An 18,146-nucleotide genomic window follows, 5' to 3' on the forward strand; every position below is an offset into this window, starting at 1 on the left:
AATGAAAACTGGGATCAAAAGTTAAACTGGCAATGAGCAAACAAATTGAACTACTAAAAAAAAAAGGCATCGAGAGTGTTTGTGTCGATAAGTCGCAAAATCCTAACCGGAAGATAACAAGCCCTCAATTAATAGGCGGCAGTCTACAAACAAATCAACAGCGAGCTCTTTTAGGATATAATATACCCAAACTTTTGCTTCTAGTTCTAGTCATCCCATCTTTCATTCTTTCTTGGCCAGACAAAGATGCTCTTTGCAAATTGCAAAATATTCTTCTCTTGATGTCTGATAGACTCAAATAAGATTCTTCGCCGTTCCTAACTTGAAACGAGTAATAGCAGGAGGAACCACTTTCACTACTTGCCCCCCTGAGGCCTGAGACATGCAAACCACTCTCGAATGCCTTTAACACACATAGCATAGCATCCATGCTAAAAGCATAAAAAAAATATTAGAGGGCAAGGCAATCGGAGATGCATCTTCATTCCCGTGACTCAGTTTTCTGTAGGAAAACATCTACTAACTCTCACAATGGAGGAAAGTTTTACCACTGAACCTCCTTGATCTTGTGCAACCGTTGCTGCAAACTCAACAAACACCTTTCAACCTTCCTATGCTGCCTTGTCGGTTCACTTCCCTTAGGTCCTTTTTTCTGTTGCGTGTTCGTGCTTGTTACTGATGTTGTATCTTTTGCTAGGAATTGGTTGCAAACCTGCATAAAATTCATATGTTGAATATAAAAAAAGTACTATCATGCTCCCTTTCACGTGCTTTTGTATATGTCATAAACAAGTATGCAACTTTCTTTCTTGGTTTCTTTCTACACGATGCTAATGGATTACTTATTTGCGTGTACTTTTGGACGTAAAAATCATTCAAAATACAAACACCCTGGAAACAAAAGTAATGAGTGAAACAGTTGCTTTGTTTTGTTAATTGGAATGCGACCATTGGCTAAGTTGATTGAGATTTTATCTTATAACAATGCTAAATTTAGCAGGATCTGAATCTGTTCACAAGAAATGGAGTGGATTGGGTGGATATTTAACCTGTAAATGCCTGAAGAGAAATGCTTGCAATACAAACACACTCTTTCCACTATGAAAAACTTAAAAAGTTCCCACGCGTTACATGTAATGTAATTTGTTCAGGCAATGATAGTGAGCATTGGGTCCAAGCATGTTAATGCATAAAAAGCTGAAAGACCATAACAAATGCTTATGCATCCACCAAAATGCCTTTTTTTTTTTGTGAAAATGATGGCACTTATGATTGCAAGTTGTCCCGTTTCAAATGTTGACGCGACAGCTCACAATTATATATAGATTTTAGAACACAAGGCCAAAATCTTCATTTGGCACCTTTAGCCACCTGGGTTTTGGCTTGGAGAAAAAGAAAAAAAAAAAAACGATAGGGGGACCGTGATACGTTGAATTTTTATGGTGTGACTAGAAATGTATGCATATGAATGTTTTCAACAGAAATATATAAACTAAATTGTAATTTTATTTCCTCTACCACTATCACTTTACAATTTAAATTGAATCAAAGAACGTACGGAAACCAAATCTGATATTTTTATATGCTCTAAAGATATTTTCTTTTAGCGGACAACATATAAAGATCATAAAATAGACTTATCTTTTCAAGTGAATATATATATAGTTAAGAATTAACATGATGAAATTTTATTGGTTAAAGTCAAAACAATACATAAGACACCTTTATATTTAAGTATTTAAAAAATATAAATATATATTACATAAAAAAATATACATATACATAATTTCATTAAAAATGATACATTTTCTAAAATTAAACTTAATATAGTCTTAACAAATAGAAAAAGATATATTATATTTTTATTCAATTTATTCTTAAGTTATCATTAAATTTTCTTCCACTAAAAATATTACATATGCATAAATATCTATATATATATGGTCGTCACCCCTTAAAAGAAAATAAAAATAAACCTCCCAAAAAGTTTACAATTATCGTTTTTGATATTTTTTTAAGGTTTCTATATTTCCCCCCTAAATATTTCTTAATAAATAGGAAATTAAAAACAAGAATACTTTGAAGAAGATAATGTATTATTTTTATTATTATTAGGTTAAAAATTATTACTTTTTGACAAAATTTGAGGGTCAATTATGTTTTTAAAACTTTAATCATAATATCTAAATATAATAAATATTTTCTATCATTAGAATTGTAAAAATGACTCTTAAAAACAATTTATTTTCCTCCGCTATATTATAATTCTTGTATCTTTTGTTTAATTTATTCATATAATTTTGGTTTTCATTACATATAATAAACTATTATGAATTTTTAGTTATTGATTAAATATAATATATTAACTTAAAATTACAATGCTATTATTGTTTCTGGTCCCTCAAAGAAAATACTTAACTATGTCATTATTGTCTATGACAAAATATCATAATTGAAGCTTAAATATTTTTTTTTTATTTTTATTAATTGGCCTTGTGTTCTAAAATCTATATATAATTGTGAGCTGTCGCGTCAACATTTGAAACGGGACAACTTGCAATCATAAGTGCCATCATTTTCACCAAAAAAAAGGCATTTTGGTGGATGCATAAGCATTAGTTATGGTCTTTCAGCTTTTTATGCATTAACATGCTTGGACCCAATGCACACTATCATTGCATGAACAAATTACATTATATGTAACGTGTGGGAACTTTTTAAGTTTTTAAGTTAAGAATTTTTTTTCCGAGATAAGTATAATTTCACCATAAATTTGCTTATATTATATATAAAAAAAATACCCTCTTCCGGTCTCTGTTTCTTCTCCACCGCCTCGAGATTGAACAACCTCTGTCTGTTCCCGGCAACTCACCCAACCACCACAGATAGTGATGTCACTGCACACGTCTCACCGACAATGACTTCCGTCGTCGAAGACGTACTCCGCCGCCATTTATACCATCACGAAACTAACGCTCTAATAGTGGTTGTTCAAATTCATACCACCAATCTCTCTTTGTCACAGTTGCTTCCCTAACAATTCAAAAACTCACGCAAGAACAGATCGGAGAAAACATATATCAACAACTAGATCTGAGAAGAAAAAAAAACCACACACATACAGTGGTTGGAAGAGGGCGGCAAAGGTTAATCCAGATCTGCAAGTTGTTGTCGAGGACATAGAAACCATTGTAGAACCAGACTACGGCGACGCCGGTGAGGATGAGTGTGATGGTGCCGAGGAGAAGGAGTGTGACGATGCCGGCGAGAAGAAGGAAACAGATCGAACCTTCGACTGAAGGGGATCTCTTTATTTTAAAAGAAATCTAGTGTGGATAGGTCTATGATAGTCCAACACTTATCCCAAGAAACAGAACTTTCCACGGCTATAATTTTTTCCCCATCGTGAGAGACTTAGTTGGCTCTCCCAACAATAGACTACTTGTAAATATATGTTCACAAATAATAATATTATTTTTTATTTTTATTTATAAGACTCAATGAATTACATTTTTTTCAAACAACATGACAATCAATGTTTAAGTTTTTGGTTTTTTCATAGAAGGCAAGGTTACGTGGGTCGCTATTTGAAGGGTACTCTTGTTGTCACAGTACAAAACAACCGACTTGGTAGGTGCAACATGAAGATCAATAAGGAGGATTGCTGGAGCTTATTAGCTACTATAATTCACAAGATGCAGAAGCTAAAACTCTATATTTAGCTTCTAAAGAAGAGATAGAAACAGTTGATTGTTTCTTAAATCACTAGATGATAAGTAGTAGTCAAATAATACAAGGTTGTTTAGTGGTAAGTCCAAATCTTCTGTTAATAAAATTTAATAATTAACATTTGTTGATAAAAAAAAAAAGTGCATCCAGTTAACTTGTGATACCTGACAACATCATAATAGAATAAAAACTAACAAATTAATTAACTCGTGATACCTGGCAATATCATAATAGGGGATTGCATCAACTTGGTAAAGATGGGTACCTGGTTCCAAAGGGACCTTCATAGGCTTGATGCCAAGGTTATCGGACTCAGCTAATAAGTCATGAGTCATGACAGTATTGTCGTTGACATAATAAAGAGATGCCTTCGGAAAAGTGTGCAGCTTCCAGCCCAAGAAAGAACTTTAAAAGTCCAAGATCTTTAATGCCAAAAGTTGTGTTCAAATTGCTTTTAACTTAAGAAAATTCAGAAGTGAATTTCTCGCCAAGACTATGTTGTCCACATAAAATAAAATAAAAAACTATAAAGGAGGACTTAGTAGTTTTGGTATGAGAGAATGGCTAGAGGTGGCTCGGACATACGATTGTACATATATAGCAATGTATAGTTTTCTGCAAATGAAAATGTACATATATTGCGATCTGACTGGAAATGTAGCCATTGACTATGAAAATGTAGTTTTATGATTTGTAATATACAAGGAAATACGATTGTTTTCTTTTTAATATATAAAAAAGCTAAACTTTTTACTTTGGCTGTGACCATCATCGGTGTAGAAAATTACTACATTGGTTTATAACTAATATACAAAGTTAATTTTCTGATTTCTGAATTAGTTCTCATTTCAACTGATCTAGAAAGTTGGGACTTTCTACATCAGTTCCAAAATTAATATAGAAAATAACCATTTTCTATATTATCCAATTCCACCGTACTTGAAGCTAATTTAGAAAGTAAAAACTAACTAAATGTAAAAACTCTTTCTTTACTAGTAATTATTGATTTTATGATGTAAATAATAATAGGCTTATTTAAAAGGAAAGAATGTTGGTTGTGTACACGCCCTAGTTTACTACAAATTGAGCATATAACTTGCCCTCTTATTCTCATAGGTTTTAGTTTAATTAGCGCCATTTCAATCTCTTTCCAGGCAGAAGTTGATTGAGTTAATCCAAACACTAACTTGTTAAAGGAAATCCATAAAAAAGAAGAGAAATGCTCTGTACGTAGTATACGAATTTGTTTCACGAAAGAAAATTGTATAAGAAACGGATGTAGGATTTCTATCAAATCCATTATTATTTTACAATTTTGTATTTAATTTTTGTCTAATAAAAGATGAGTAATGCTATTTAGTAAAGATGAGTAATGCTATTTAGTACGAAAAAATCTTTCAAAAGTAAGTATGAAACAGTATAAATATTCATAATCATATATTGTGGATCCCTATAAAAATTGAATTTTATCTAAGCTACATATCCCAGTTTAAAATTTTGAGTCAATTATATTATTTTGTTAAACTTTCACGAATTTAGATCGGTACAATATAGCATTTTCCATAAAATATACACTTGTGGCTTCATAATTAATTCGTATGAGAAGTACTCTTCGCAGCTAGTTGACCTCGAAGATGATTGTTATTTGGAAATTGCTTCTTGATACGAAACTACATTATGCACAAACCACGAGAATTGTAGTTTCGGTGATTTCTAGTTCATTGTTTTCTTAAAAATAATAATTTATTACTTCTATCCAAATATCCAATAGAATTAAAATGGCTTTTTCTACGTTTCGTGTAAAATCATTTGGTACTATAGACAGCAGTGCGTATCTTATTATTTCTCGTGACAATGATAAGTACAAGGAAAATCTCTTATTTATACTCAAACTAGAGTGATTCTCTAGCTTTCATCCCACATAAGATGAATTATACAGTCTTAATTACATAATGTCTTTTTTTTCAGGAATTAAATACGATATATACGTACAATCATTACATACACGACTCTTCCATTTTTTTTCTTCATGATTATTCCCTCAGTAATAAACAAAACATGTCTTAACAAATCGTTCTTGCAAGGGAGGTTCTGCATTTGTTTTGTTTATTGTTTTTTCGATAAATATATGATCTTTTTAATATAAAGTCTGATGTTTATAAAGCTCACAATGCCATGAAGAAACTTGCTTCTGCTGAGGGGCCTTAATACATTTGGAAGGTGAAACATGTCGCCCCCATCCACAAATGACCTAAAAAAGCAAAGAAAACATTGCAGTTTCTTTTCAGATTTTATGAAGTGCAAGAAAGAAATTAGTACAAATAATTAACTAAAGAACATAATAATTAAAGGGGTTAGAAATTAATTAGAACTTCACATTAGTACTTAGTACCCTACCTTTCAGCTTTGGCTCTTGGGCCATCTAGAATGTTCTGTAATTCCTGAGGCCTGCAAGGGACTGCAAGTGCTCCCTTTTGTTTGAAACCATACTCCTCTCGAGCTTGGTTCAGTAGTTCCATGAACATAGGATCAGTCAAGTAGTCTAACTTAACAATAAACCTTCTTGTATCTTCACCCTTGATGGCAAGAACAGCAAAATGACCCTCCATAACATCTTCTGGCACCAAAGTTACTGCTTCCAGTACTTGATCTTCATTGGAGTGAACAAAACTCGATAGATTCTTTTGCAACTGCTTGAGACAAGACCGAAGCATCTTGAAAGTTTCTCACTCTAATGTCTTATTTCTAAAATGGGATATATAGTGAACTTTAGTGAGCTTCTTGGAATATGATATGGTCTCTATATCAGTGTTGGGCCATTTATATTGAAGCACACATGAAGTCAAATGCACATACAGGTATACATGGCATTCAATGCTAATATTTGATGGGTCATTGTCTTCCTTCACATAAGGGGTAAGGGCCTAGAACTTGCCTTGTTTTACAGTGTGATGTGATGACATATGGCTTGACTATAACATAACCCCAATCCTTTCCCTTGCCGTTATAGGTTCCTATCAGCAAGATATTTTTGGCCTTGATATTTTGGTATTACAATATCCAAACCAATTTCATTTTCAAATCATTCATCCTATAGGACTCAGAATTCATATCCTCTAAACAACTTTTGGCCTTGATATTTTTGGCCATGATATTTTGAAAAGATAATTAGCAACTTTTAAATCAAGTTCAACGTTCCTGGTGATTGCTACATTTGATAGGGTGCATGGAACATTACAGACTCCTTGCCCCCCGTAAGGGAGTCTACAGAGGATAGATCGACGGATGTAACTGTGTCAGGAAAGCCAGTTAAGTAGTATTAATTTTTTTTACCATGAGAATCAAACTTAAATATAAAAAAATTTATAATAATTTATACAATTTATTCAACCAATTAAATTACACTTTTTTAATAAGTAACATGATTTTATCTATTCATAACCATTCATAATTTTAGATTTTGATGCATTTTATTACACTCCAAACATCCTCAAAATTAATTGTTTTTGTTGTCTAAAAATGATGGAATAAGTAGTGTGTTTGAGCATGTTAGTCTATGCAAAATTGATTTTACTTAAAATTATATTCACTTTGTGTTATGATTCATAATTTAATGTTTTAATTTTAAAAACAAATTAATAATAAAACTTATTATAAAATACTTTATCCAATGAAAAAGTTATTTAAAATATTCACCTAGAGTCAATTTTTTAATATAAAATTAAACATGTGAACATTTACTTAAAATTACTTTAATTGATATTTTAATAATCAAAACACACTTATTGAATTACGATAACAAATGTGGTATATTACACTGATTAAAAATATCAAGTTTTTTTTATTGGAAATTATAATAAAAATATATTAAAAATCATAATAAGAATTAAGATTTGATTAAAAGTTATTACAATTCAAACATATTATTATTATTATTATTATTATTTTCTGTCTTCTTGTTCATATATATAAGTTTAATCATTGCTGAAACCTTATTTCCTTATTGAGCTTCTAATCATTAACTACTAGAGGTGTTGGTTCCTTTTGTCTATTCTTTGTTTTAGAATACTATCAATTTCGGAAGAACTTGTGCTGTATAAGGTTTTAACATGCAAATGCAAATTGTATTATGCTATTATATAAATAAGTGGGACACTTGAGTTTTTGAGAGCATGCCGTATGGTCAACATCCCCATTGTTGAGCTTAAAAGAAAAGGAAAGCAAAACCATGTGATGCTTAATGAGTTGTAAGTGTCTCTGTTTGCCCTTTTCTGCTCGAGTGTCATTGGCACATTGTTATTTATTAATTGCAATTTTCTGAAATGTAAATGTGGGGTCTACCGTAAAACACTTTTATCATACTGTATGGGCTAGGCTTGGGGTGTGGGGCCAAGCATTTGACTACATAGTACAAATATGAATAAATCCATCTATATATATCTATAGAAGAATATAAGTGTTTCACACATTGAGTCTTCCCATGGAACAGAAAAAGCATAAAGTGGTAAGTTGCTCGACATGCAACCATATAATAGGCAAGGGTTTCCAACCCTACCATCCCAAATTCCCATCCCCAATCCCCAGCCCCCACCCACTTATAACAAAATAAATTAAAATTAAGTGATAAACCAGAAAAAGTGCTCACCCTAATTATGTTCATTGGTTAGATAGTTTTGGTTTTAGATTAAAATCAGATATGAACCGACTATTTAATTGGTTTGAGTTTTGATTTGGCTCAGATTATTGAATTATCATTAAAAAAATTGCTATTATGTTTATATTAAATTTTAAGCTTACATTAATGCAATAAGGTAAAAATATTGTTTATTTTATTTGTTATTTAAATATTTCTATAGTTATTAATTTATATATCTTATTAATTTCTTTACTTAAAATATGATAAAAAAAAGTTACATAAAAAATACTAACCAAATTAAAGCACTTGATGTCACTAGACAAGATTATAAGAAAATCAAAATGAATAAAGAAGACAAGAATTGAAGGAAAATGTATGCACCAATGTCTAAAATTTATTCATCTAAAGTTGAAAAATAATTGATAGGATAATCGGATTGGTTTGAGTTGAAAAAGAATAAATCTAAGAGTCAAACTAATTATAACCAGTATGATTTAGATTTAATGTAAAAGAATCAATTAACTTTTTTTTTTGGGAATATAATAAAGGCGAAAACCCCCAACGAAAAAACTAGAAAAGCCGCAAGGAAATGCGGTAGATAAAAACATCCATCAAAACAGCATTTAAAATAAATTACGAACAAAATAAAACATGCGAAGAGCGTCATCAATAGAACTATCATCAAAAGAATAAATTAAATAAACTAATCGAAACTAGTTTGATATAAATTATGTTCGTCAAATGAATTTGATATAGTGGATACCCTTGACATGCGTGACCTGGAGTGGGCTCTTAGTTGGACTAGTAATAAGCGGTGTGGATTTAGACCCAATTGATGACATAGTTCGGTCTCAATTGTGATTGGGTTAGCCCATACCAATCGATTTAGCAAAGCAGATGACATCAATTGCATTTTAATTTCTTCAATATACTTCTTAAATACATGAGCTAATTTCTCTCCAGTGTTACCGACTGATAGGTACTTTTTTTCTTCTTCTTTTCAATATACGTTTCAGTATTTTCTTGTGGGTAAAATAACTCGTGATCGAGTTTTTCACATTTATGTTCATATACAACTATACAATATCGTCTATACCATCCTCCTCCTTCTCATGTTACTGATAATAATAATATCATGCTTACAAAAACTAACAACAATAATAAGTAATATTTATTGATAAAAAAAAAATGATGTCAACACACATTGATCTAGCGATAAAAATTAGATTCCTATTTTATAAAAAGGGGAGTTTGAATCCTATTATTAGTGTGAGAATGTTGCTAATGACTATAATAAGTCCTGTGGCGAAACCTGAAAGAAAAAAATTGTTGGGCCAAAAATAAGATTGGAAAAGAAAAATGTTCATAGATTTTCTATTATATAATTTCATCTAAATTTTTTAGCATTTTTTTTTAAAAAAAACTTAAAATAACTTATCATGCAATAATTTTTTACTAATTAAGTTGCTCGACCCATCATAGCAAAATCAAACAAAAAAAAAATTATTTTAAAAAATTTAAGTGCAAGTTAAGAACCAAAAAGAAAAAAAGAGAGTAAATCATTAATTTCATATCTAAAGTATTACTCTCTCCTAAATAGTTCCTAAAGTAAACCCTTAAGTATTAAAAATCATAATAAACCCTTAAATATTAAAAATCATAATAAATAGTCCTTAAGTACTAGAAAATCCTTCAAAATAATTCGTAAATGATAGTAGAATATATTAATATTCTTAGAATCAGACTGGTCATCGAACTGATGAAAATACTGGTTCAAGGGTCAACAGTCGAACCAATTTTAATAAAATATTTAAATTTAAAATCCTAGTAATATTGAATAAAAAATAACATAATGTGCATAAATTGATAATAATAAAAAGTAAATTTCACTTAAAAATATCATAAGTTATAATATTTAAAAAAAAAAAAACCAAAATGATGTCTTTTTGAAAGTTTTTTTTCTTAAAAAAAATTAAGTGAAACTGATTAATCCATCCGTTTTTGACCAGTTTAATGATTTTAAGTCAGTTTAAAGATGTATTGATGTTTAGGAAGCATTAGACCGAATATGTGAACGGTTTTCAGTTAAACCGATTGATTTGGTCCATGTTTTAAAACAATAAAATATACCAAGGTGAGACTAAATTAATGAATCTCCATCATCTTTGATTATATGACTGGTTTAATAATATATGCGCACACTATATATAAGCATCTTGGCATCACATAAAGAAGTTCACAAACCCACACATACATGATTGTGAAAGTTCTCAAACCACTCATCCATACTCTCACACATCATTAGTGATGAACATACTAAACTCATCCTAATAAACATCCATTCATCACTCATAAGTACTAATGAACCAACCAGGGACACCTATGTCTTTTCATAACATCGAACTTTTCATCATATCTTCTCTCAAATCAAGACTAATAATTTTTCAAAAGTTTGGGGGAGGGGAGGGGATGACTCATCGCCCCCATCCCAAGTAGCTCTGCCTATGAATAAGTTCATGCTCTTTTTAAGTATGCACAAGTAGGATGCTAATGGGACACGGTGGACACAAGTAGTAGATAAATATCTGTCACGATATCTGGGTGCATGGATAACCGTTGAGTGGAACTTCAGAATTACACTGTTTAAGTCTTTTCTAAATGCCAAGCTCTATTGTGTATGCAGAATTACTTAATTAGTTTTATTTTCTGCTCTTTACACATGCTTAGTAAGAAATTTATCGGAGTATGCTATAGTTTGGTTCCGTACATTTATGTACCAGTATGCGAACGAATCCTCTCTAATAATAATTTTAAAAAATTGACATGCTCAATTATCATTGTCACACAGTCACTGTTTATTTTTTAAAACCTGAATTTTAAAATAAAATAAAAATATAATACATTAATTTATAGATTCTTTTGTCACATAGGTACCCATTGTAATCTAATTGATTTCTTCGATCTTCTTGATAAGATGGGAACAGAGATTTAGTTAGCATGATAGCTTCAATTGTTTCGAGCTTAAGTTTTTTTCATGATTTTAACGTGTATATATACTTTATAAAATAAAAAATAGCATGATAACTGAGATGTATTTATTTCTTCAGAGGCGGTGTGTCTGCCTGTTGGCTTAGAAACATGTCATTTAATGCAATACGTTGATTGTCTGTATACTCTTTACGCGGTACTTCGTACGGACTATACATGGAGCAAGTTTTTCTTATCCTTTCTTTTTTCTTTTTGATATCCATGCTCTTTCTTCTTATCCATTCCCATCTACAATTTGCTCACACTTTTGTATTATATTTATACCAAGAACTAATTAAAAACGTCCAATTTTGATTTTTCTTTCTGTTTGAATATTGAAATTTGACCAAAGATGTTCAATTATTGATAGTCTTTAGTTATATCATGCGTTTTCATTACTTTGAAATGCACAAGAGCTTTCCTTTCTGGCCAAGCGAGGATATTTAATTTCAGTATCGTAAGGATTTAAAATATAAATTCCACAATTACTTTTTGTGTTTGACTTTTCCTCTCACAATAACAGAAATTTTCTGCGTATAATTAACGAAACTAGAACAATTTTTATATATTTATTTATTCTATTCATCAATTTACTCTAATTCATCATGCCTATTGTTATAGGTTTAAATGGATAAAAATAGCAGACAAGGCATTAGAATATCACTTTTCATGCTTGTTTAGACTCGCTTGGATAATCTTGCTTGAATAATGTCCGTTTACTTGTATTCAGTAGATACCTATATATCTCAGGATTACCTTTGTCTAATTGTCTCAGTTAAAAGAGATACGTGTTCTCTTTCTATTAATGTGTTCTTTCTTTAACTAATTAGTAAATTAAGAATGTTATTGACCTACAAAATAATTAATAATGTTTCTTTTAAAAAAATTAATAATTTTATTTCAATACTAAAATTAACAATTAAAAATAAAAAAGTTACTAATTAAAGTGAAACATCTAAAATCAATGCAAAAGATTAAAAATCTTTTAAATCCTAGTAAAAATATATAATGATTTATATATATATATTATATAATTTTTCACAGTATTTTTTAATAATTTGATATAACTTAAAAAATAATTAATTTTCTAAATCAATTTAATTAAAAAAATTGTTGTAAATAGGAAGACTAAAACTACTCACAACATGTCATAACTTTCAATATAATATATAAGCAATTTTACACAAAAATAATCATTTTTTCTAAAATTAATTTATCTCTAAACTAAGCTTTCCGTAGTTTGAGGTTGCACAAACCATTGATATGGTTACATTTAAAACCAGCCACTCCACATTTCAAGAATTTGAGATGTCTGCTTTCCATTTAAAATCCATGTCCCAGGAAAAAAGCTCATTAAGATCAAATATGTCGACCTTTTTTTCTTCAGAAAACACAAATTGTTTTCCGTAGATCCTAAATTATTTTAACAAGTTTTGATTTTTTGAACTATGTGATTAATATTTAGTCCAAAATTTAGTTACATTTAAAATTTTTCATAGTTTTCCAATAATATATTCTATAAGAATCAAACTCAAGTTGTTTGCCATAAACTCAAAATGCAGTGTGTTGCTAGAACTACCTCCATATTTAAAGATATGTTTGTTATCAATGAAAGTTGGAGTGAAAATTGGTGGGACTGAAAAGCAGTGATAAAGAAAAGGATTTAAATTTGTTATTGGTGAAACACAACTAAATTGAGTTAATTTATAGTGAAATCATGTGTAGAAATTTTCATCTCAAATTAAGATGAAACAAGATAAAAAAAAAATACAAGAAGTCATTCATTTTTCTTCCTCGAAATTGCCCCTCTTATTTTATTCATGCATCTCTCGCATTGGTTAAAAAGCATAACCAATTATGTTGTTGTATGAGGTTATTTGTTTTTTTTTTTTTTTCATTTTCAGTTGAAAGGCTTTTGATTTTTACAAAAGATAATCGATTATGTGGTACGAGGTATATAATTGATTATGTTAATTATATAGTCAATTATATGCCTTTAATTAAAAAAAAAGAATTTTAATTTTTGTTTCTCTTAAAGCATCGAAAGTCATTAATTTTCTTTTTATTTAATTATTTTAATTTAAATATTTCATATATTTTACACCTTCTTTCATTTCAATCAATCATTCTTACTTTTTATTCCTTTTCATTCCAAACCACATGATTATTTGATATGAAAAATAGAAGTAGAGGCGTACAAAAAGATAATGTCCTGAGATGTTCTGAGATGACAACTGGACCTGGATTGACTTTGTAATGATTGATAACAAATTTCGAATCACTCTAGATCTAGTCTTCGAGGTGAATGTGATGATCTCTCTGTGCAGTTTCATGTCATGTGTGTAACAAATCACAAATTCATACTGTAGCTTAAATTAAAGAAAAATTACAGGTAAACATCTAATATCTTAATAAACACCTAGTAAGAGAGAGATAAAAATAAAAAATATAAATTTTATAAATAATTGTTTTGATATATGAAAAAGATAAAAAATATTTATTGAATATATAAAAACACAAATGTTCATGTATTATTCCTTGGAATTAAATACTAGACCGAAAAAGATAAAAGTACGTACGCGCAACAGGTGAGATGAGATATAAAAAGCTCCTCCGATATGATACGCGTAAGAGGAAACCGTTGCATGGGATACAGCAGCCAGCTTTCAGCAAGAATGGAAAGTGATTGAGAGATCACTCTCAACATTCTATCATCCTTTTCGGCCGTATTTATGACGCACTAATATTCTTTAATTCATATTTTACAAAATCTATATATCTATCTACTGTATACAATTGGGACTTACGCATATTTTACAAGTTCTATTAACATAATGATATATAAAATAAAAGATTATATGAAAAAAAACATTTATCAGCCTGCAATAGGCTCATTGACCACAATATGAGTATATTATACAATTGGGTATACATTGTACTCAGTTGCATAATACTTATCATGACTTATTCTTGGATGATGACTGATATATAGAATATAATTTTTTTAATCTGATTAGTTAAAAAAATATCACTTAAAATCACAATTAAAAAATCAATTAAAATAAATTATCGAGAATTTAACAGAGTTTTTTTCATATTAAATTACCTGTAAAAACATGTAATGTATCCAAATAAATCTATAAATATAAATATATATCCAAATTCAACAAGTTAGAAATCAACGTCACAGATTATAACATTGGCCCTTGATACACTATCTAAAATATCAATTAATAGTGATGTTGGTCATACATACTAATCATCAAAGTGTCTCAAAATATCATAATTATTCCATAAATATATCTATAAAATAGAATCATCTGAATATCAAAATAAAAGAATTTTTTCTTTATCTATTATTACTCTTATCTCTATAACTACATTGTATCAAAGTCACAAAAAAATATTATCCATCAAACACAATGGAGGTATACTAAAAAGATAAAAATAAATTCTGAATAAGTCAACAAATCTCAGGAAGTCACCTATTCCACTATCTATGTACCTCAGAATAAAATAAAATAAGAGAACAAGTCACGAAGACTTAGAGAGAGCATAAAATACAAAGCAAATAGGAAGGAGAGTCCAACATATTATAAGTCTTTACATCCAATTTTTTTTAAAATGATATTAAATAAAAGTGAAATAAATTCAATTTACTTTTAGAAATTATTGTATATTCCTTTGAAAACTTTTAGAACTACATATAAACTTGTATTAAAAAACACACACACTTGCGCACGATTAACTACTCACTCCAAAAAGAATACAATCAATATCTTTCAATGTCGTTGGAAGGATCAATCATCGTATTTTCCGTAGGATTTAAAGAGATCAAATAAAAATTTTAAGAAAATGAGTGGTGTTTCCTTTTACTCCAATTACTTTCTCATGTTTGAGAGTGACACAAAGATATAATAAATTTAATGAATTTTGGAACAATAGAAAAAAATAAGTAAAAGGTTGAGAAGAAAAGAAAGAGTTTGAGAGATGGGGTGGGTTAATGGAAAAAAAAAAAAAGAAATTAGGAGAGGGGAGAGCTAGGGGGTCTTGGGTTTAAAACAGAGGGGTTGGTTTTTTTTTAAAAATGAAACAGTGCATTTCAATAGTAATATATATATAAATTTTGTACAGAATGTAATTAAGTGATTGTCATGTAAAATTTTAACCCCTTAAATAATATAAACACTCAATTAATTAATATATCTCATTTTTTCTTTCTCTCTTTTTTTATAACATCACATCACTGATTATATGATCATTTATCTATTTTTTCTTAAGTGTCTATATCTATGGATTATTGGGGAGATACACATACCAGGTAAAGGTGTATTAGTATGTGTAACTTGTCAAGTACTGATTAGTACGTGATAACCATGTAACACCCATGAAATATTATTTGTATATTATTTCATTTTATCATCTTTTATTATTTTCATAAGTAAGCTTAATTAATTATTTGGAATGTATAAAAGTTATTATCTATATTTTTTTACAAGGTAATAGATCTGCTAATTAATAAGTGATATTCCCCCCCCCCCCCCCCCCCCAAGCCACCATTGTGATCTACATTCTAATCACCCTCAAATTGTGATCTACAATATTCTATTCCCTTTAGCCAGCTAGTTCATCATTTCATTGTAACATGGAGTGCATTAAATGAGTTATCATGTTAACTCATTTTCCATATATGCAACAAATTAATATATCTATGCATCTCAAAAGTAACACAGGATCTCACAAGACCAATTGTATTCCTTTCTGTAATATTTCTGGAATATAGTCGTCGACGTCACACAAACAATGTCATATGTTCAAGCTAGATAAAAAAAAAAGTATTGACAATAGGTAGAGCCATCCCTATTAATTAGATGCCTTACGTACCTTTGTAAAAACTGTAAAATGTTTTTCCAAAAAAAGTGAAAAGAAAAAGAAAAAAAGTATCAATTGATCTGTATAATAGCTTAACATGCATAAACAGAAGAAGCGTGTGTTAATTAAGTAGTGGCATGTCCACTCTTCGATTCTCTATAATCTTCTGAAGTTCTTCAGGAGTGCAGGGAACTGCAAGTGCACCCTTCTGTTGAAAGCCATACTCTTCCCTTGCTTGCTCCAACAGCTTCAAGAAAGCATGATCAGTTAAATAATCCAACTCAACAACGAACCTTTTGGTTTCTTCACCATGCATTGCTACAACCGCAAAGTGTCCTTCTTTAACATCTTCTGGCACCTTTGTTGTCCTCTCATTCTCCTCTTCAACAATGTCACTCAAATAACTAACCCTTCTCGTACCACGTGCTCCTCCATTTGGTGCCAAGAATAATGGAAGACCCTTTATCACCTTTGTGATCAAAGACTTGAGGAGCATCTTCTTCTTTCCAACCTCCATCACTAAATCAATGTTCTTGATTAATATTTGACAATGACAATAGTCACAGCAATAGTACTGTGGTTGAGTTAGTGTTGAAACTTTAGAAAACTAGCTTCTAATTTGGATCTTTCAGCACTAGTGTCCATTGTATATATATATGTGGAATTTGTAAAGCTTACTCTAATGGGAATATTAGCCTTATAGGAAACACACACGAAGTTTCTCCTGTTGCATGTGAAGCCATGTCTATTTTTCCGCGTGTTGCAGCTAGCTACATATCATTTAATGCAAACTTTGACGCGTCGGTTTGTTCCTTCGCTAATTTTATTTTCTTAATTCGTAGCCCAAATTAAAGCACACATTATTTTAGGCCTAATGTGCTGTTTGTATGACTGTACCATAATTGAGAAGTGTCTTGCAGCCAAATTGTACTCGATCCTTCTAGGCCTAATTTGCTGTCTCTATGACTATCACATATTTTAATTTGTAACTATACTAACAAACCTACACAACGAAAGTGTGAAACCAATTTTCTCTTCGTTGGGAGTAATGTCAAGTGAAAAGTCATGGGATTACGCACATCTAAGGGGACATCCGCGGCCATACAACAAATTAAGGTTTTCTTGACGGTGTTCGTACATCATGTTTTTGTCGGCGCAAAGATTTTTCCGCGTATGTGTTCATACATCAATAACACACTTTAATTTCTCTCTCTCTCTCTCTAGCTATAGCGATAAACACTCCTTTACTCCAAACATGAGGTGTCTAATTTACTTTCAAATAAAAATGGGGTTACACAAGAGTATATTTATATTATTAGTATAATTTTTTATGTGTTTAAAAATGATTGGTACTATTTTTTTAATTGCACCAATAATTTATGACGAGATTGTTTAACTTTATTTTATTTGAGATAAATTAGACAAGACCAATATTAATTTATCAGCAAATTCTCAAATTAGAGGCATGCAATAGTGGCTCAAGCTATATCGATGGCAGGATAACCATTGCGCATTCATGAAGGCCGAATGGGCAGCAATCAAAGTTAAAAGCTACAGCGACGGGACGAATATAGAACAATTAATGATCAAACAGTACCCAAAAAGAGTGTGTGGGTAGAAATTAACAAGGGAAAAAAAATGGATGTGATATGGGTGTATGAAAAATGATGTGATCATGAGAATTGAAAAACGAAATATAAAGAAAAATAGAATGAAATTGAGTAGTAAAAAAGTTGGATGTATATTAATAAAAACCCTAATAATCCTTTGTTTTCATAAAGGAATTAATTAGGAAGGAGAGAAAGAGAGTAAAATGTCTCTTTCTTTATAATTTGTTTTGTGTTGAAAAAACAAGTGGAATAGGGAAATTAGTGTAGCTCCC

The 18,146-nt window shown here is 30.1% G+C and overlaps 2 protein-coding genes and 1 long non-coding RNA gene across 3 annotated transcripts; all 3 read right to left on the reverse strand.

The window, feature by feature from the left end:
* Positions 1-21: 21 nt before the first annotated feature.
* LOC106797459 (uncharacterized) lies at positions 22-3,482 on the reverse strand. Its single transcript, XR_001386555.3, has 2 exons — positions 2,802-3,482; positions 22-712 (listed from the first exon to the last, which is right to left on the reverse strand). It is a non-coding gene; the product is annotated as an uncharacterized lncRNA (long non-coding RNA).
* A 2,183-nt stretch (positions 3,483-5,665) lies between these two features.
* Positions 5,666-6,459, reverse strand: LOC100794061 (auxin-responsive protein SAUR32). Its single transcript, XM_003553506.5, has 2 exons — positions 6,127-6,459; positions 5,666-5,980 (listed from the first exon to the last, which is right to left on the reverse strand). The coding sequence occupies exons 1-2, from the start codon at positions 6,441-6,443 to the stop codon at positions 5,836-5,838; spliced, it is 462 nt and encodes a 153-aa protein (XP_003553554.2). The 5' UTR covers positions 6,444-6,459; the 3' UTR covers positions 5,666-5,835.
* A 9,670-nt stretch (positions 6,460-16,129) lies between these two features.
* LOC100794597 (auxin-induced protein 6B-like) lies at positions 16,130-16,899 on the reverse strand. The gene has a single exon (XM_003553507.5). It carries the CDS (start codon positions 16,779-16,781, stop codon positions 16,386-16,388), a length of 396 nt encoding a protein of 131 aa, XP_003553555.1. The 5' UTR covers positions 16,782-16,899; the 3' UTR covers positions 16,130-16,385.
* Between the last annotated feature and the right edge of the window lie 1,247 nt (positions 16,900-18,146).

Source organism: Glycine max, chromosome 19 (assembly GCF_000004515.6).
Source record: "Glycine max cultivar Williams 82 chromosome 19, Glycine_max_v4.0, whole genome shotgun sequence".
Lineage (NCBI taxonomy): Eukaryota > Viridiplantae > Streptophyta > Magnoliopsida > Fabales > Fabaceae > Glycine > Glycine max.